Below are 21533 nucleotides of genomic sequence, written 5' to 3' on the forward strand. Positions count from 1 at the left end.
GATCCCACTACTTGAGCCTTTGGCCTGTTAAAAAGCAGATGTGGATCAAGATGCAGATATTTTTACTGAATTTTGTGTTCAAAACTCAGAAATATCATTTATCCTGTGAAAAAAAAGTCCGTCTTCTTCTGTTTTTGATGGCTCTAGTTCATCAGCTCTACCTTTCAAGTTACTTCTGAGTTGTGAGAAGATGTACTAAGAGATGTTTTATTATGTACATATCTTATGTTTTTCCCTAAAAATTACGGCCACTCTTCATCATGGTAATATTTTCATTGAGAACTCCTTTGTTGGCAAGAAGGATTGAAATGATGGAGCAACAGGAAAAAAAACATATTCTCTTTAACAACTTTGCAGGAACTTTTGGCTCATGGCCTCAGCAACGTCATTCCTTCATTTTTCTTTTGCATACCAAGCGCAGCAGCAATGGGGCGGACGGCACTGCTATATAGTACGGGAGCCAGAACACAGGTAACGGGATAGAGTGCAGTAAGTAGAAAGAAGGTGAGCATGCTGCTCACTGATTAATCCATTGTATTCCACCATCCTGCAAAATGACTCTGCCCTGTCAGCGTTAACAATCTGCATGGAATTACATCCACTTGGCAATAGTCCTACTAGAAAAGCTAATGGCTCCACTTATGCATTTTTACCTGTTTAATTTGATATAAACTGTAAAGTCTGGGGCAGTAAGGAGGTGAGGGTGTTGTGTTTTCAGATTGCAGGAAACTATGCAAGAGCCCTTTCAGTTTTGCGTGAATTTGTCAGCACTGTAACAAAAGTGCCCTCTAATGGCATCTAATGGATTTACTGGTACAGGCTAACCTGAGGTGTTGTGTTTTTTTAAAAAAATAATGATTTGTGATCCTATATGATTTTCAAAACAAAATGAATGTGATTTTAAGAGCTGCTCCTAGAAGAAGGAATGTCCTAACTTCTGTCCTGCGTCTTGGTGTATTTCTTCTGACCCTCACAAATGCATTCAGCCCACGGATATGACATATATTTTTTTCAGGATTTTTTTTTTATTGCTTTCTGTTTGAAATGAAACCCAAAAGTTCCCATGGCGGTACCTTGGGAAGCAGGGAATTGTAACTGAAGAAAATGCTCATTGTGGCTCTGTAGTGTTGTAAACTGTCCAATCTGTGCCTGGGAATAAGAAAGGCAGCAGATCGTTCTGCTGTGAACTTGGTGTGAGATGGCACCATGTGGGTAAGCACAGAGCACTGCCTCTCTGTTCTTACTCTGAAATTCAAGAGCCCATCAGTGCCATCCTGCTATATGAATGCTGTATCCTCGGGAGTATGCTGCCATTGTCCTTTTATAACTCCTGCCCTTGCCTGAATAAAGGTCATTAATTACAAAAAGAAAGGTAATGAGATGTGACTGACAAGGCAAAGCACAGTTTGTAGGTGGTGATTCTTCCTGTCTATATCCTGCAATTGTTTCTCTTGCGGACACCACAGTACTAAGAAATGATACAGGGTTTTATTTCAAAACTATGCATGCTAATTACTTGCTAATTAGCCTACACACTTCTCTGAACTCTGTTAATCATAATGAATAATTTATCAAATAATCATCCTTAAAAGCATTCATATGCAAATAGTTTAGCTACCATTCTGCTATTATCCACTTCAGATTTTTTGAGTTAGATTCAATGTTGTATCATGTGCCCTCACGATCACTGACATTCTCTTCTGTTACCTGTTCATATCTTTCCAAATTAAAGTTTTCCTGCGTCATGACTTTTCTAAGAAAGCTTTAGGGTAATCTGAAGGCATATAAGGCATCTGAGCACTTTGGCTTTGGAACACAAAGCCCCATTAGAAGGTCATTCAAGATATGACTTTAAAAAAGAAACCACCATGGCTTGAAGTCAAGGTGGGAAGTCCATGGTAAAAATAACTAATATCTGTTTGGTTTTATCCAAAAGTTTCATAGTACAGCAGAGTTTGTATCCACAAATTAGAGTGTGGTTATGCATTCGCATTATGACCATACTTTAAATTATAGTATTTTCTCACCTGTCTTCTTTGCCTATGTTTTGGAAAGCAATAAGTCTGCTCTTGCCCATTCTCTTGGAGCTGTCAGGCAGAATGAACAACTAAGAATATCTGTCATAGATGTTTGTCAGATCACAGACAAAAAGAAAAGCAATGGCTTGGTTTGTATATGCAGAGAGACGTGACAGAAATGTGCCCAGCTCCTTTTTCTCCAAAGACTAAACTTTGGATTCAGTGATGTAATTTATTCTTCAGTGATATCCTTTCCGAAAGGAGAACAGAAGTGAAGAACCATTTCATCGACTGAGAAGTGTCCTTCAAGTAGAATCAACACTTTGTTTGTTTGTTACATTTTGAACAGGCAGAGAAAGGCAAAAGTTCCTTGTGACTCTACCAGCAGATTTTGTGTCCTTTTTTCTGTAAACACTCTGCCTATCCCTTTTGATGGTATTTTGAAGTACATCATGGCTCTCGTTTTTTACTGCTTTAACAACTTGCCTGTTTTTATTTTTAACAACTCATCTCTTAAAATGAAAGAGTTATTTTAGTGAAGAAAAATTTTATCAATATAAAAATAAAGTGAGCATCTGTCTACTTACCATCAAAACCTTCTGTGAATCTGAACTGTATCTTAGCAAGACCACAAATGCTGTACTTTGTGAATAGTCAGAGTGGAGTGGGAGACTGCAATTTTACTGTAGTTCTCTATCAGACTAATACAAAGAGTACTGTGATGTAACATATAATCTGTAGACCATATGTTTGTCTGGATTCATGTTATTTTCATTAATTATCATTATACATATATACACACATAACTATAATTTGCTGCTGCATTTTCTAAAGTAAAATACATAGCTTCTGTAACATGGGGATCATTGGTGGCTTCTGACTGGACACAATAGCTTCCTTTAAGTGCTGATCCCAATGAAAGAAGTTAGGAAACTTCCTGTGCAAAAATCATGACACAGTTCTCCATATATAATTTTTGCTCATTGCAATGGCAGATCTGTGATTCGGTGCAACATAGAGTGCAATTTTGTAAATATGTTATAGGATAACAGTGTGTGCTGCAATACATCTGAAATATTACACAATAGATGTACCATTTAATAACTATGTAAGTGGTGCTGTAGTTTGCGCTTGCTGACATCAGAGTCAAACACAGATACTGGAATCCCTTACTGTGTTTTCACTGTAGTCGGCTAAAGATAATCACCTCCGATAAAAACTGAAATTATATATAGTTAAGCAGTCCATGGATACATTAATACCTGGCTGCTTCAACATCTCATCCTTGCCTTTGTCTACAATATTTGGCAATAAAGCTAAGCTAATAAAGCTTTTTTGTGTGATTCAGTGATTGAATCTTCATGTTTATTTGTTTTAGGTGGCTTGCCTTATCTCTTGTGCTTTAGTTCTTGTGGTGATCTACACAATTGGAGCAATGCTGTACTGGCTGCCCATGGTATGCTACCTATTCTTTTTTTTTAAAGATTACTTCCAATATTTTATAAAGACTGAGTTTCTATGTGGGAAAGATGGTACTATATCTAAAACAACTCTCTTTAATTTCAGTGGGAGAATAACAAGGGTATAACATGTCCCAAAATCATAAAATATAGAGTTGACTGCAAAATACATGTAGATTTTACACATATGTAGCTCCATATATAGGCTATCACATAGCTATAGAATGAAACATTTATCTCCTACTTACTTTTGGCATGTAGTTTGTGAAAAATCTGCATCCAGATTGTTACAGATGCACATTGACAGAGCTGAGTAGAAATTAATGACGATCCACAATTTTGCTCCAGTTATGCTTATGATGGATGATTTTGCTTTTCAAATAAATGCAACACACGTGATTGAAGGTAGTGATCTTAGCTTAATTAAAGTTCTTTTATCTCTGTCATGGAACGCATCCTTTACATTAAGACTGTAAAGCAATATGGTCATTTTTTTTCACCCCTTCCCACCTCCCTGTTGCAAATCGCTTGTTCTCCATCTTTCTTGATCTGAAGACTTCTTCATCCTTCTCCTCCTCTTTAATAATTTGGAGAATAATTAATTATTGTGTATGCCACAAAGTTAATGGATGTCTTTTTTCCTTTAGCGTCTTTCTCTAGGTGATTAGAAAGGGGAATTGAATATTTTTACTGTGGAGAATTTGAGTGTTTATTTGCTTTGGAATCCCTCAGATTATGGTCAAATGTCATTGATCCAGCAATGCAGGGAGAATCTTGGGATGTCTTAAAGTTTCTGTCATTTTCTCATAGTCAGGAGCCTTCTAGAATGCCTTCAAGAATGAAAAACTGGTTTTGATGCATCAGAAGAATACTTGTTCTTTACACCATTTTTGAAACAGTAGCACCAGATTTCCAATAATTGGCTTTTAATATTGACTGCTGAGTTTGAGTAAGAATATTCATCTCCTCTACTAATTCCATAATGAACTTTTCTTTTTCTTTTTTTTTTCTTTTTCCAGTGTGTGCTAGCAAGCATTATTGTTGTGGGCTTGAAGGGGATGCTAATGCAGTTCCGTGACTTAAAAAAATATTGGAATGTGGATAAAATAGACTGGGTAAGTGAGACCTAATCTTAGGAGGTTTTCCTGATAGCCATTAAAAATACTTGGTAGATAAACTATAATAGTTCTGTGGCCCTAGAAGAGATAACTGCAAGTCATTGTTATGATGATTTTTGTGTATTGTCAGCTTAATTTTTGTCTCAGAATAGGACCATCAGAAATGTCAGTTGTCTGTATAACAAAAAGAAATTTTGACAAATGGTAAAGATCACAGTTTAATGCTGAAGATGTATGTACATACAGATCTGGGCAGATATGTGTCTGATTTTGTATTCCTACTCTAGCCAGTTAGCATGCTTTTATTTTTATATCAAAAAGATCTCAGTATCTTTGTTCTCTGTGTATACGGAATGACTCTAAGGGGCAAACAGAACTGGAAACACTAGAGATGCGGAAAGATGTATGTCCTGGGATGCTGTAAATAAATTGTGCCAACTCTTAGAGATTTTGCAAAGAGATACAAAAATGTATTCTTTTATCATATGAAAGATTCTGCAGTGTGAGAGATGAAATAGACCAGAAAGAGCAGATAGACAGAAAGAGACATAGTGTGAAAATACAATTTAATGCAAGGTCTGAGCAGTCTGACATACATTTGCACAGAATTCCCAGCAAATATTAAAGATGAGTCATGTGTAGGAAGACTCCTTGATTTCTCTTCCCATGTTTTGAATGCCTTGATCATTTAGCAGAACAATAGGCCTCTACTGCTTTCTTGGTTGTATAAACACATACTGACATCCTGTAATGATTTGGAAACTCCCATTTATGCAATTTCAATTAACAAATACTCAGAAAGGTATTTGGCCCTATTTCCCAGTTCTGTGGTGGGATGTCGGCGCTTGGTCCCACTACAGAATTCCCCCAGTCAGTGTGGCATCAGAATAGCAAGTCTTCAGGATAGCAAGTTCTCAGAATAGCAAGTTCTCTTAATAGCAAGTTCCTCTTTATTGTGTTTTACACACACCTTATATATCCTTCATTCGTAAGCAGTAAATCCACTCACGGTTAATTATCCTTAAGTTGTTCACAACAACGTAGACAAAGGGTTGCTTAACTGTCCCAGATGTGACCACATTAGCTGTGCATACTAAAGAGTATTCTGTTTACACCTTAGCCCTGCCTCCAGACTCCAGAGGCCTCATAGAGATAAGATCTACCAGAGTCTGTTGAGCTCTTTGTTGTTAAGTCTCCCCCCACAGTGGGAGGTAAAGGTTTCTGGAGATAATTTTGGACTTTGTTGGACTCTACTGTGACTTAGTATTCTCCTGCAGTAGTGGTCACTCTAGCTGATTAAAACATCTATTTTTTTTATTTTATATTTTTGTAGAGTACTGAATTTCAGTGTGGAAAGCAGAGTTCGGTGAATCCTGCTTTGTTCAGATTTGCCTACATGATGTTTCCCCCATTCTATGATAGAAAACTAGAGTTATATTTTTTGTATCATCCAGAAGATGAGCTTTGTCTTTCATGAAGTCTCACATTCCTCAAACAGCAAAATTCTGAATATATTTTCTTCTACTTGTAATTTACTTGGTCTTCTTTCTAACCCAGTGGTAAAAACATTGGATGGTGTGGATCAAAAATTATTTTGGGGATAGTGGGCCTCAGAAAATTGATATGAGGGAGCTATAGCACCTCTAACTAGACATTGATTTAATAAGCAAAGTTTTTCAGCAGAATATTCTGCTAGACTTGATGCTTTTTTATAGGTAGAGTAACCTGATTGATTTTTGCTCTTGTGATTTTGGCAGAAAAGGATGAGTAAATAGTTACTACATCTCTGGCATCTGTTATGATTTTTAAGATAGGTTACAGGGAGGGAGAGCTTCCTGAGTTTGTCTTTTTGACTGAATACACTTGAAAAATGATTTATCAAGTAGTTGTACCATCAGTCCTTAGCCTGACAGGGTAAATCATCTTGCTTTAAACGGCATTAATCTAAAATAAAACTATAAACATCGGTCTTACATTGCTGCCTAGGCTGAGGAGCCCCACCAAGTGTAGTGATTTGAATAACTTCAGTGGTGTTGATTTTGGCCTGAAAGATTCACCCCAGAACTGACAGCATTTTGGAAACAAGTCAGTTCCATTACCCAGGTTATCCAGAGCGTTTTGAAGAGAAAAACGCTGACAAAACATTTGGAAATAATTAGCAGCTGTCCTGGAAATGATTCTTTAAAGGGTATTTATTATGTAATGTAGAAGTTAGGTTTGTTATGCTCATGTGTCTGGCAAATAATAGTGCATGGAAACGGATCATTACAGTTTTTGTTACCTTGCTCCTTCACACTTAAGCTTCTTAATGAACATGAACAGGATGAGTAATACTGTTTGATTGATGATTTATATAACATAATCCTTTTACATATAAAAGGTAGCTTGAAATCTCTCCATTCAGCCATGGATTGCATTTTCTTGCAAATTTAATGTTTAGAAGCAGCCAAGTTTGAAGGAGCAGGCTGATACAGTATGTTATCAGCTTAATGTTACTACACATATTTGTTTGTTTTCTTTCAATTTGTTTTTTATCAGCCCTCAGGAAAATCCTGTTTTTAAATCCCATCTCTCAAGTCACATTCAACTTCTTTCCAGCTAGAACCCCACTGTTCTTGCTCCGGAGTCCTTTCCTGTCATTCACAACTTTCACCTGAAGGTCTCTTTTTCAATGACTGTTTTCTGTCAGTTGCATCACCTTCTTAGATGACTTCAGTTATTTCAGATCTAAGCTCCCTCTGTTCCACTGATATTTATTGTAAAGCAACTGTATATATACATAACTGTATGCAATGCAGCATTTCTCCTTCCTCTGATGTCTTCATATTTTGGCTGCTTCCAAGGTGTTGATCCCTGAGTTATCTGTGTTTTGTACACTGACCTGAGAATGACTTTTCTTGAATTTTTCTGCTTTTTGGGGCAACTACAAAGAAGTTGATCTGGACTTCCTAAGTGTATCTCTCTTTTCATGTCATTACTTCAAGAGTTGATTTCCATATCCTTCCTGCAAGCCTAATTTCTTCTTGCTAAATAAGTTCCCCCTTTTTAGGGGAAAAGGCCAGTAAAGTTTTTGTTATGTTATGTTCCTAGGGCTGAAAATCCCAGATGAACCACAGCCATTTAGCCTAGGCAAAGACTGATAAAGGAGTGCCAAAGAAAAATATTCTTTTTGCTGTTAACTGTTGGACTTAGAAATGACCAAATGCAGGGAAAAGTATTTCAGTTAAACAATTATATAAAAGAGATTTAGGGTATTCAACAGAGAAACATTATTGCATTTAAAAAAAAATGTTAGAAATTAGAATCATAGAATCATTAAGGTTGGAAAGACCACTAAGATCATCTAGTCCAACTAGAACCCATGCCTGTGACTGCTGTAGACCATGTCATTCCTTAATGACCTTTTCTTGAAAGCCTCCAGGGATGGTGACTCCACCACCTTCCTGGGCAACCTGTTCCAATGCCTCACCACTGTTTTGGAGAAGAAATTTTTCCCAATAGCGAACCTCAACCTCCCCTAGCACAGCTTGGGGACATTACCTCTCATCCTATCGTTTCTACCTGGGAAAAGAGGCTGACCACAACCTTGCCACAACCTCCTTTCAGGTCACTGTAGAGAGTGATAAGGTGTTCCCTGTGCCTCCTCTTCTCCAGACTGAACAATCACATCTCCCTCAGCCGCTCCCCATAAGACTTGTGCTCCAGACCCCTCACCAGCTTTATTGACCTTTTCTGAACACACTCCAGGGCTTTGATGTCTTTCTTGTAGTGAGGGACCCAAAACTGAACACAGTACTCGAGGTACAACCTCACCAGTGCTGAGTGCGGAGGAACAGTCACCTCCCTGCTCCTGCTGGCAACACTATTTCTGATACAAACCAGGATGCCATTGGCCTTCTTGGCCACCTGGGCACGCTGCTGGCTCATGTTCAGCCAGCCACTAACTAACACTCTCAAATTCTTTTCCTCCACGCAGCTTTCCAGCCAGTCTGCCCCAAGCTTGTAGCAATGCATGTTTTTTTTGTAACTGAAATGCAGGACTCAGCACTTGTTCTTGTTAACGCTCATACAATTGGCCTCTGCCCAGCAACGCAGCCTGTCTGGGTCCGGATCCCTCTGTAGGGCCTTCCTACCACCTGACAGATCTACATTTCCTCCCAGCTTGGTGTCGTCTGCAAACTTAGTGAAGGTGCACTTAATCCCCTCATCCAGGCCATCAATAAAGATATTGAACAGAACAGGCCCCAGTACCAACCCCTGGGGAACACCACTCATGACCAGTCACCAGCTGGTTTTAACTTCATTCACCACTGTTCTCTGGGCCCAGCCATCCAGCCAGATTTCTTATCCAGCAAAGAGAACAGTTCTTCAAGCCAGGAGCTGCCATCTTTTTGAGGAGAATACTGGATATGTCATTGTCCGATAGTGAGTGTCATTTTTCTCTGTGAAAGCTCTATGTTTCAATTTCCACTTTAAATTAATTGTCACTGTTGTTTTCTATGCCATCTGTAAATTTACTTAAAACAGTTCACTTGTCTGTAATGTGCAGAAAACGTAGGCCATGTCCAGCAATAAAAAAGCCCAGCAAGGATTTCTAACAGTACTCTTATTGTATAAGTGACTTGGCCAGGAAATGACCACAGCTGAGACAGAGCTAAGTTGTACTATTGACTTGTAAAAGCAGAAAGAATAGCAACAATTTATGGTAAAAATAACACGTTCCCTGCATGGTACCATGACATGGGAGGTATTTATGGATGCATGAATTGTATATGTATGCATATATTTTTATTTGTAAGGGGCATAATGAATGATACGAACTCAGCAATTAAGGTAGTGACAACAAGATGGAGCTTACTTTTGACAAGTGCCCTCCGGCATCTTTCCAGAGAGGGTTTTGAGACACAAAGCCACCAACCTGTCAAACAATTTTGCCAAAACAGATTGGAGTAGGGGGATCAGGGAAGGCCTTTCATGGAATTTTGGAGCCCACTAGTGTAATTTCATGTATTTGAGAACATTTTAACATCTTATCCTCATGAGGGAGATAGCCTTTTAGGTTTGTTCAGGTATTCATCATGGTGGGGCCCTCTTTCATGAGAGGGCTCGGAGGGCTTTGCTGTATAGGCAATTTTTTGCAGAGTAGCAAGCAAGCCAGCTCTTCTATGATAATTTTACATGAGTATTTCTAAGTTATGACATCCCAGGGAGATTTTCTATCCCTCCTGCATTAGCGGATATGCTACCCTGAGTTATATTACTTTTGCTGTGGTTAGTTTGAGTTGGGTGGGAAGGGGTATAAAAGTGCTTAATCCATTAAGAGTGTGATTGCCTTATAAATTTGTTTTAATTAACAATATTTATATCAGTCCATCTATCTCCAGGGCAGTCAGTACAAACAAATACCCTCTCCAACTCTTGAGTATGGAATGCTTGTGAAAATTATGCTAAAGTATCATGCTACTTTACTATTAAGCATTTCCTGTTGTATCACTGCAGCGGACTTCACTTGCGCACTTGAATACTGAGTTTTGGTGTAGGGTACTCTGAGGAACGTATGCATACATCAGTCATTTGTCTGCAGAAGGACTTCGGAGCATGGGTGTGCTACACAGCCTCCTTGGAGTCTGAGATTACTCCTGAACTCCAGCACCTTCTCTGCCAAGGAAAATGCTGAATGAACAGGATTTTGATAGGATTCCCCTGGCTACATGCTGGTGATTGCAGTGTTGGAGCAAGTCTTCACAGCCTCACAATACAAACAGTAAAAGACTGGTCAGTGAAGCCATGTTAGGGTATGACTCCTCTTCCTAAACTAGGCACTAATGTAATCTGGTAGCATTATTCTAAATTCCCCTCACCAATGAACAAATCTCTATTGATTGTAGTGAGAACCTAGACTGCCCACTCAGCTGTAGATGTCAGTCCTCTAGATAGCTAATGTTAAGTGAAATGAGTCATACCCATACAGGCAGTAGCTGTTCATCTCAGATTACGATAAGAAGTCCATTATCAGTTTTCAAAGCTCTACCTAAAAAATACTCACTCAAGGCCAATATAAATCCCTGTAGGGTGACTGGCAAATGAGAATATAATTGTTTTGGCTTATATTCTGTAAAATGGAAATCTCTGGTTACAGTTAAAATGTAAGATACTAAAGTCTGTTAAAGGGGCTCTCAACTAGTTTTCTCAACATTCAGCAGTACCTGAAAAATCTTGGCTTTGATTTTTCCTGTGTACACTTTCTATTCAGATTTCATCCTTCTTTTTTTCTTAAGACACTAAGAACAATGCTGAAGATCATGCAGCTGAGATTTAATTGGATGTGATATCAAGAATAAGGTGACAACAAGGCTCTGCAGTTGAAGCAGATTGCTTGATGTCGGGTTTTGTCAAATGCTCATCCTTACCAGAACTCTTGATCCAAGTGAATTTGAAGTTCGTAGTCCTTATGATAGCCCTTTCATATTCAGAAAGCTTCTCTGTAACTATATAATGGCTTTGTAAACTGTAGAATTAGTTTCTTGTTGATTAGTCAGAACTCAACATCTGTTACTCAGGAAGGTACTCTTTGCAAATATTTACACAACAATTTGTATAAGATCTCATTTTAAGATATTACTGGTGATTGAGAATGGCTCTTAATGCAGCCATTAAGAATTTTTAGGACGAGAGAGGAAAAACTTACTCAGTAGAGTCCTGTAGCCCTGTGTCCATCATGAAGCACAAACTAGTAGAGTATGACTTACATTTTATAATTCATAAAATAACGGTTCTGAAATGTGCTTGAACAAAATTCCTGCGGTTAGGCTGAAAGTATGCTGTTGTCTCTGGCTCTCCTGAGCTCAGTGAAAGCATCAGAAAGGATCATTTTAACAGCGATTGTGCCATTGCAATGTGATCTGCTCCTCTGCAAACGTTATCACAAAGTGCTGTAATTGTTGAAATGGACACCTGTGGAGAACAGCATATTCATAGAAGTGAAAATACTTTCCATTCTTCTTTAACACTTTTTATATGAAGATAAGATAGCAGTCTTTGCTTAAGGATCCCTCAGGGAAAGAAATATGTGCTGAATATCCCTTATATTAGGGTTATATAAGAAATCAAGTCATTTATACTTTTCTCCTTTCAATGTAAAAATCTGGATATTTCTATGACAATGCAGCATTGTGGTATGGAAATATGAGTCATCTTTTCTGCTTAAAAATAAATTAAGACAATTTTTTGAAATGTAAAAATTTTGTCTTCTTAATGTTTAAAATTCCTTTCTGAAGCGACTTTGGTTCCTGATATTCTTTGTATTTTTAAAAAATATATTTAAAACGAATTCAAAGTATTGATAATCAAACAGTGAAAGATGGGGAAGCAATCTGAAAACTCACCATTTTAATGTCAACAAATTCATTCCTCAATAATTTTTAATTGTTATAGAGTTGGTTTAGTCAGCTGTACTCTGATAAATGCCACTTCTAATTAACTTCCTTGGAAATTATAATTCCCACTTACGTAATTAGTGGAAGAAGAGCTCTCTGTGTGTGACCTTTAGAGTATTTCATTGTGTAAAAGGGAAGGAGGATTTCAGCTGTGTGCTGCAAAGAAAGTGACAGTAACTTGCAATGTGAATAATCAAATATAGCTTTAACAAACCAACCGAGTTCATTCCAAATTAATCTGCTAGCACAACTACATGTACTATTTAAGGAACTCCAGAATGAACTTCTGTGAGCATCAGGAAGAGCAGGATGTCCTGTTACACGTGTTCTCCAGTGGAGAAATGTTATTTTGATGATAACTCAGATACTTGCCAGTTCAAACGTCTGAATGTTCACCTCTCAGAAACTACTGTCATTTAAAAAATTTTTATTTCTGATTTGTAAGATGTATATTGTTACAAAATTAGAGCTAATCACCTCTTTCTGTTTCCCTCCTTAAAGAGCATATGGGTTACTACTTACATGTTCACAATCTGCTTTGCTGCTAACGTGGGATTGTTGTATGGTGTTGTCTGCACTATAGCAATTGTGATTTTCCGCTTTCCCAGGTGAGATGTAATTTACTGGAACGTTCTAGTAGCACATAATTATGTTTTCTTTCTGGAATACTGCTTCACTGTTGGGATATACCTACACTACACTAAATTTAACAATGAAATCTCAGTTTTCAGTTGCACAGAATCCAGGGATGGCTGAGGTTGGAAGGGACCTCTGGAGGCCATCTGGTCCCACTCCTGCTCAGGCAGAGTCACCTACCTGGTAGTACACATCTCTTTCACTCACTAGGTGAAGGTCGCACAAACTCATCAGGATAACCAACAATACATTTTTTTTCTGTTCATACTCTTACTCCTGAAGAATATTTCTGGAAAGACTTAGTAACAAAGCTCCTTTATTAACTCCTAGATATTGCATTGCACAGGAGTTGCAAGCTGATACTTGCCTTGCTAAAACACATTCATGAAAGATAATTGCATGGCATTCTCTAATGCCTGAAATGTGCTTTGTAGATCCTATCTATGAATTAGGAAAATCAGGATGAAGTATCTTGAGCTAAAACAAATTCATATATTCTTTTTTCATATATTCTTTTTTCATGTATTACAGTTGCTAATTTTGATTAAGAGTAAAGGAAAACATCACCTGAGATTTATGATCATTTCATGATACAGAATTAATCCATAGCTCTCCAGTCCTATGAATGACTTGCTGCATGCAGGGAGTTGTTTGCCAGAACATTTAATTGCACGGGAATTAAATACAATATAGACAGCTCGATTAAGTGCTTGTTAAAGTTATGCAAAGCTCTGTTCTTACAGAATAATTTGCAGAATCAGCATGAAAATAGCTCAAAATTGCAAATTATAGCAGACGGTTTCTGCTTGAAACAATCAGAACCTTACTGGTAACCTCCTGCTGCTCAGAAAACTATTGGTAAATTCTTCTAGTAAAGGAAAGTTTCCATGTTATTTACATACTGTGTCTGGATGTCTGATGATCTGCAACAGAAAAGGGAGAGATATTTGACACAAAAAGTAGGATCCTCTGTTGTCAGACCAAAACCTCAGTATGAACCTGCACTAATTAAGTAAGTAGAACTCTTTCCATTGATTTCTGCGGTCTTCCATCAGGTTGTACAGGATTGTCCATGCAATCTAAAGGCACCAAAAGAGCTAACAACCTTAAAAATAGTACTGCACATGTGAGTTATCATGAAAACATGCAGTAAGTCAGCCTGTCATGGCCAAACGTGTTCTGACTAATGGCTGTTGCAAAAGAGCTAGAAGCTAAAGCATGAAAAATAACTTGATGATTTATTGTGAAATCTCTGTTCAGACAGCAGAGTATTGGACATGGTATGTTACGTATCAGGATGCATTAAAAACAGCAGCAGCTACAGCGAGATTTATGCAGACAGGAGAGAGCAGCTGAATTTTGCAAGCCTCATTTAGCCAACCCCAGTACTTGCAAATACTCCCTGTGCATTGCCTTATCTAGTTCTGGGATTACTCCCATTGACTTGCTTTAGGCACAGATCTCAGATGATAGCTCGCTTTATAGACTTCTTGTTCTGCACTTTAATGCATTCCTGCAAAGGATATATGGATGTAGAAAGTCCTATACTGAACTGCCTGTTCAAGGCAACTTTCCGCTGACTGTATGGAGAGCATAGGGACGCTGGTTTTTCCAATTGAGTCCACTTTGACAGCTAGAGTCCAGTGTTCTGCATTATCATACAGAGATGCACCAGTTTTAATGACAAATAAATTATTCTTAGTTAAAGGTCGAAAATGTTAATTAAATCTCTGAACTTTTGGTGGTACTTTATGTATTAGCTACCTTGACTTGAGACTAGCTCTCTGGCCAGATATAAAGTGGTAATAAAAATTAAAATACAGATTTTATATTTGCAGTTGAATAAAATAAAATTCTATTAAATTTTCAAAGTGATATTCTGTGATTCTCAAATTTGCCATTTACTCTTTCAACTGCATTACCATTTTGATAAATAAGCTTTATATGCAGAAAAATATATATGCAGAAAAATATATATGGATTGCATTGTCATAGAATCATAGAATAGTTTGAGTTGGAAGGTACCTTAGAGATCACCTAGTTCCAACCCCCTGCTGTAGGCAGGGACACCTCCCTCTGGACCAGGTTGCTCACAGCCCCACCCAACCTGGCCTTGAATGCTTCCAGGGAGGGGGCATCCACAACCTCTCTGGGCAACCTGTTCCAGTGTCTCACCACTCTCACAGTAAAGAATTTCTTCCTAATATCTAGTCTAAATCTACCCTCTGCCAGTTTAAAGCCATTCCCCCTCATCCTGTTGCTACCTGCCCTCATAAGAAGACCCTCCCCATCCTTCCTGTAGGCCCCTTCAGGTACTGGAAGGCCGCTATAAGGTCTCCCTGGAGACTTCTCTTCTTCAGGCTGAAGAGCCCCAGCTCTCTCAGCCTGTCCCCATAGGGGAGGTGCTCCAGCAGCTCTGATCATCAAATAATTGCCATAAGCTTAAACTTCTGTTACGGTTTTGGGTTATGTATCTTCCCTTTCTGTTCAAGTGTACTAATGATGTGACTCACAGATTTTCTGTATGTACTGATTACAGATCAAAGACGCTGAATTTGAAAAGTATGAAAGAAGTGGAATATAAATACAAAACTGAAGATAATTGTGTAAGTTACATCATCCCCCCCCCCCCCCTTTTTTTTTTTTGTGTGTGTTCTCCTAATTAAGGCTTGAAATCCTGTCTGTCTAGGGAAATCTCTTGGCAGCAAGGACAGACTACAGCTCTTTCTATGTTCTTGTCAGATTTCCTCATTTCCCAAAAGTCCTTTGGTACCCCAGCATCCGCTATCTCTTTTCTGCCCCTGACACTGCCACCAGCCCCAGTGACCTGACTTCCTGACGCCAGGTGTGGCTGGGAAGGAGACGCAGCAGCATGAAGCTGTCACGGGCTGCTTCATGCACCTCACTGCTCAGGCAAGCATATCCTCTCATGATAAATGGATGGAAGCAGTTCTCCTGAAGACAGTGTTTTTTAAATTTGCTTTGTAAAACTTAAACCTACCAGCCAGGGGTTCTAAATTCTTTTGGTTGTTTTCATTACAATTACCATCAAAGCTGCTTGTGGTCAAGCCTGTGGTAAGAAGAGATGGGTAACAACCCGGAGAGGTGACCTCCCTCCTCCGAAATGAAGCTTTAGGTCAGTAGCCAACAGCAAAGTGGAACCATGTGTCCTTCCAGCACAAAGTCCAGTCACTGGGACACCCTGGGCTGTCCATCATGGCAGTTTCTGTTATGTGTGCCTTCCCTTCCTAATGACCATGAAGGGTTGAATGTAATGTGTTCAGCAGTTATTACCTCATTATTAAGAAGCTCTCTTCTAATTTTTTTTTTTCTGGCAAATGTTTTCTATCAGAGCTATCTTGGGCTCAACATCTGACCTTGACTCGGGTGGTTTTACTGTTCTAGCATGCTGAACAATGCTGGAATGTGAGAGGCATATAAGAATGGAGAGTATTCTAAAATGTAAATTTAAAACACCATTGTTGAGGCTGGCCCAGCTGTCAATTATTGTATCACTTTTCATTCTTGAGGAAACTGTTAGGATAACTTTGCCAGAGATGGGCAACTAAAATTCAATTTGCCTGCTTTTATTTTTTATTTGATTATTTTTGGTATCAATTCATACAATACTTGTATGAATCTCTGTACATCTTTTTTTTTTTTTTTTTAAGCTAACTACTCCCCAGCTTTTTAATCATTAAGATTAATGCCAGCCACCAGGTAATAACAAAACTGGTGTCTGCAGGCACTGGGGAAAATAACATTTTGTTAAGAAAACAATTTGCTCAAGAGCTTATTATACAAATAAAGGAAAATATTTTTAAGATTTATAAAAAATGCTTTTAATTTAATTTATGGAGCCACTGAGCTGCAGCCGTCATTTAGGGTAATTTTTAATGTATGAGTGTTAGAGTTATCCAAATTCCTCTGGTAAATAACAGCTTAGACATAAGTAACAGAGCTTTTAAACATGAAAATATGCAAGCTTAATGATCTACCCTGCCATTAAAGTCTGTGGATTTATAGGGATTATTTCATCAACAGGAGAAAAGACACTTTAATGTGGAAAAAAATCAAGAGGGTATTTAGAAGCTTGTGTGAAACAAATTGCATCACAGGCATCCACTAACATGAATTCTTACCCAAGCATAGTGTGAGGGTCAATTGTAAGCATCCTTCTGAGTGACAGAGGGAACAGGCCACCTATAATGACCATCTTCTTTCTTTCTGGGCAAGAACATGACAAAAAAGAAATGCATTTTTCTTAGAACTGTTCTTATTAAGACAAGAGTGAGAACTCAACCTGAGCCAAGAATAACTGCCAAATTTGGGTTGCCCATTCTAGGCAAAAGGTTATACCTAAGTCTGCCCTCTGCTTAACTTTGTTTCAGTAGATAGCCTTTCTCTTGCAGAGGTATTTGATTCTATGATTCTACAATTTGAATCTTTCACATCTTTCACCTTTTTGATCACCACAGACTTTGAACTTTGCACATCTGTCTTCTTCTTTTTTTTCATCTTCTACTTTGCCAGTTCTGGTATGGCACCAAAGTTCTCACTTGTCTCCACACCAAGCCATGTGTAGGATAGATTTAAGGGAATTTATGGGATTTCAGAGTATTTCTTCATTCAACCATTGATTGCTCACTGTTTTGTCCCTTTTTTAGAGCCTTGTTTTCATATAATTTTGGCCATTTTAATTGCCATTTAGGCTTTGCCACTTGACTGACTGAGGCATTTTGGTGTTGTGATGTTTACCATAATCAGATTCATAGGTAAATTGCACAAATCACTATATGTAGACTGGGCTTCATTGCCACAATTTTGGATGTTTGAAATGTTTCAGTCTGTGTGATGGCTCCTGCGGTGGTGTCCAAGAGATTGCCTGGTTCCCAGAAGTCTGAGTAATAGGTCACAATGAGGAGGTAGTTATGTGGTTTGTGGTGAAGATTTCCAGTCCTATTTTGCTTGAAGGTCTGTTGGGAAAATTGTTTCTTCAATGCAATCCCATGCTTCTCTGAACTACTACAGAAGTGGTCTCTGTGTCAACTCCATTTACTTGTGTTTGAGTATGACCTAGTTAAGTAACTTTACATGTCTCTGACTTTGGTTAGGAAGAATTGAAACTTTTGGAGCTTATATTCCCTTACAAATTCTCTGAGACTTTTATCTGTTTTTTTTTACTTCTGGTTACCCGTTGTCATGAATAGTTCATTTTTGGGAGCTGACACTTGCGTAAATCAGATATTTTATTTTGGTAGTGAAAATGATTTCAGTAGTAAAAATTAATAATGAGAATTTTTACTGTGCAGTGTTCATATACATGGATCATATACATATCATATACAAGGATCCTCTTTTTCTATCATCTGCTCGCAAAGCGCTCTGAACTTTCACAAATAATCTTGAGATCCTGGTCTTCATGAAAGACACACCTAAAAGGCAAATTAATCCTTCTGTGTTTTTACCAACTGGGTCTTATTAGTAGAGTTATTATGGCTATTTAAAGATCTCTGTTCGTGTGCCGGTTGGGTGGAAAATGCTACTGAAAATACTGGTAAGTTCTACAGGCTACACATGATCCTCCTTATTCCTATTTTACATCACTAGATGCATAAAAACTTAATACAGTTATTTATTTGAATATAGACAAATAACATTATAAGTAGATGTAGTATCTTTTACTAGATAAGATAATACACTTGGAAAAGCAGAAGACTGCAACAGCCAACAGACTTTTCTTCAAGTCTGAAATACAAGCAGCAGACACCAAAGCAGGTGAGAGCTGCTGCACAGTGAGTTATGTCTGTCTCTAACAGTGACAGAGAACAAGTATTTGGTATCTGTGATATAGATGGGATGTTTGCTGGGGGAGCAACAAGAATATGATTATTTCCCAAGGAAAAGAGACGCACAGTTTATAACCTCAGGAAAGTAAATATATCACTAGAATTAGATTAATTCTGTCCACTTGCATAAGCTGCATGTCAACTGAGCTGGTGGTGATAATACCCAATATAATATATCTGTATAGATACCAGGGCTGCTCTGAAAGTAATGCCTCCTCTGTTATTATATTGGCCCATAATGTCAGAGGCTGATGTTGGTGGTATGATAGTAGAGGCTGAACCTTCCCACCAGTATTCCATTACATTTTGTTGCCGTGTGACAGATGGCAGCAGTGGGGCAAAATGGCATATGACATGGAAGTGCAGATGAAGCAAAGGTGTGTCACTGAATTCCTCCATGCAGAAAAAATGGCACCCACTGACATTCACTGGTGCTTGCTGAACACTTGTGGTGTCCAAACAGTGAATGTTAGCACAGTGAAAGATGGACTGTGTGGGCAATGTTTTCCTAACAATGACACTGTCATAGCAGCTGTGAAAGGATGGGTCACTTCTGCTGGTGCAATTCTTTACAAGCGCGGCATACAGGCTCTTGTTCATTGCTGGTAAAAATGCATAGATAATTGTGGTGACTATGTTGAAAAGTAGGTTTTTGTAGCTGAGAATTTGCTCTATTAAATAGCATTATTTTGCTCTTTGTAGCTGTTGTAGTTTCCATGGAAATAAATAGGAGGCATTACTTTCAGAGCAACCTACATACATATAGAGATTATTACTAGCTTTTGACAGTGTTTTATAAGTTCACCTTGAGAATGAGAGAAAAAGTGCATATTTTGTGGGAAATATTCTTCTTTGGTAGCTGGGCGTTTCTGACCTTTGTCTGTTTTCTTTCAGTATTTGTTCTGGTGTGTAATAGCTGTGCTTTGAGCTACACTGTTCCAGTGACATTTGGATGAAACTTTTTAGAAAAAAAATGGAAAGACAGGATCCAGAGAAGCTGATGGTTCTTTGCGTGTTACTGACTGCGTGTGCTATAGATAACATGCTAGATATGTTATAATGTGTCCCTCAGACTCAGTCTGGATCCAGTCTGGATCCATCAAGAATTTGCATTTGCTGAAGAGCTTAGTGAGGTAAGAGTGGCTCCAGGAAGATTCCTTCCCAGGCAGGAACTTCAGCTACAAGCTATAGCTGTTAAATGATTGTCAGTTCTAGCTCAGGGAGGTATGAGAACCAAGGGTGCAGAGCTGGTGGGAATTCCCTCCACTGCTCAAGTCGGTGCTGGCTTTTTTTGTTTCCAGGGAGAAATATCCCTATTGTACTATGATAGTCTTCAGGTGTCTGAGATTAACATCACGAGTATTCCCCTAACCAGACTCAGTGTACACTCCCAAATTTTGTCTACTTTTTCCAATACTTATGTTTGCATAATAGAGGATGTTTCCAGTCTGTAAACCTTGTCTTGTCTGTGTCTAGGGATTATGCCAACTGAAACAGTGCTCCTCCTATTTGCCTGATGATAGTTTTTGATATTGTGCTTTGTAATGAATGTGATTTTGCTTTTGTGTTAACTTGAATTATGGATTATATTCCTTGTAGATTTCTTATTTCCTCTTTAAGTCCAGTTGCATAAAAGCAGATCAAGACAGCTATCTGTTTAAACATCCTCACAACACAATGTTCATTCCGGGTTGATTTACAGGAATTGTCAGCATTTTTAAAGAAACCATTTAAGTATATATATATATATATATATTTCCAAAACGAAGATAAACTTTGCAGCATTTTGTTTATTTCACTCCTCAGGAATCATTAAAACAGGTAAAGATAGTTTCAATCAGCAACCCCTTAGTCTTTCTGAACGCCAGAAAGTTTCATGCGGACCTGATGAAGATAATCCAGAAGGATAGCACAAGCAGCCAGGCATGTGAAGATGTAAACAAGGTAGGATGTGCTACATGCTTCAATTATCATAGTGACAATGCTGAAGATCATGATTACTTTCCCTGCATTTCTTAGAGAATGACATCAGATACTGAAATAGATTTAAAAAAAAACAAAACTAATGTTGCAAATGATTGATTTAGGATTAAATAAATTAATCTAGTTTTACTCAGAATAAATACTTATTTTTTCTTATAATTATTTTTTCTCTATCATCTCTCTCTGTATGGTCCTGTAAAAGAGATTAAAGGACTGACACCAAACTCTTCAGAATTTCTGGCAGTCCTTATGTAACATAGCTAGCAAAATGATGTGACTTTATGAAAGTAATGAGTAGCTAAAATTCTATGTGAATAATATATTTTTTTTTCTGGAGATGAATTGTTCAGGGGTAGCTGTTTCATTTCTGATTCTAACTACAAATAATTCCAATAGAATTAGGAAGACGGTACAAATAGGTTGAAGTTTTCCTCTAAGGTAATGTTCTTTTCCATTTTCTGTAGTGTTAGTTTTGGAAAACAAATACCACAATATATATATGTATTGCTTGCTTTTTTGGAAAATGTCCCAGAAAATATTGTATTTTTCAAGTTTATTTGCACATAACTGTTGCAAATTCCTACAATGTTCCCTAAAAGGGAAAAAAATACACATCATTTTTCTATTATTATGATGAAAGCATTCCAATACAAATAAAAGACTAACTGTAGCCAAATTCATCCAGTTTGGTGAACTGGACTGAGGAAGTCACAGCCATTTCCTAAATGAGTTGTTAATAAAGAATTGAATAATATTTGTCTGCAACTTCTGCTGTTGCCTGCTAAAGAGCTGTTCTGCCCATACCTACTCTTCACTGTTCAGAAATTCAGCTCTGAAATTTTGCTACTTTCTCCCTTGGTTCTGTTAGCTGAACTGATTTGGATTAGTATGATTAAAAAAAAAACCTCTAAACTGACAGATATTAATTAGGATTTGCACTGGATTAATTTATTAGTTAATTTAATAAGTATAGTAAGTTAATAAGTTAATTTATAAGTTCATTTAGATATTATTAAGGAGGGAGATGTTATCC

General features: G+C 37.8%; 1 protein-coding gene across 1 annotated transcript in view; it reads left to right on the top strand.

The window, feature by feature from the left end:
- The window catches only part of SLC26A7 (solute carrier family 26 member 7), an 82592-nt gene that overhangs the window by 52404 nt on the left and 8655 nt on the right, over positions 1 to 21533 (top strand). Inside the window, exons 9-14 of the mRNA XM_021388733.1 lie at positions 358 to 471; positions 3397 to 3474; positions 4498 to 4593; positions 12534 to 12640; positions 15208 to 15274; positions 20324 to 20461. Coding sequence (XP_021244408.1) covers positions 358 to 471; positions 3397 to 3474; positions 4498 to 4593; positions 12534 to 12640; positions 15208 to 15274; positions 20324 to 20461 — 600 coding nt within the window. The remainder of the gene's footprint in view (positions 1 to 357; positions 472 to 3396; positions 3475 to 4497; positions 4594 to 12533; positions 12641 to 15207; positions 15275 to 20323; positions 20462 to 21533) is intronic.

The sequence above is a fragment of the Numida meleagris genome, chromosome 2 (genome assembly GCF_002078875.1).
Source record: "Numida meleagris isolate 19003 breed g44 Domestic line chromosome 2, NumMel1.0, whole genome shotgun sequence".
Classification (NCBI taxonomy): domain Eukaryota; kingdom Metazoa; phylum Chordata; class Aves; order Galliformes; family Numididae; genus Numida; species Numida meleagris.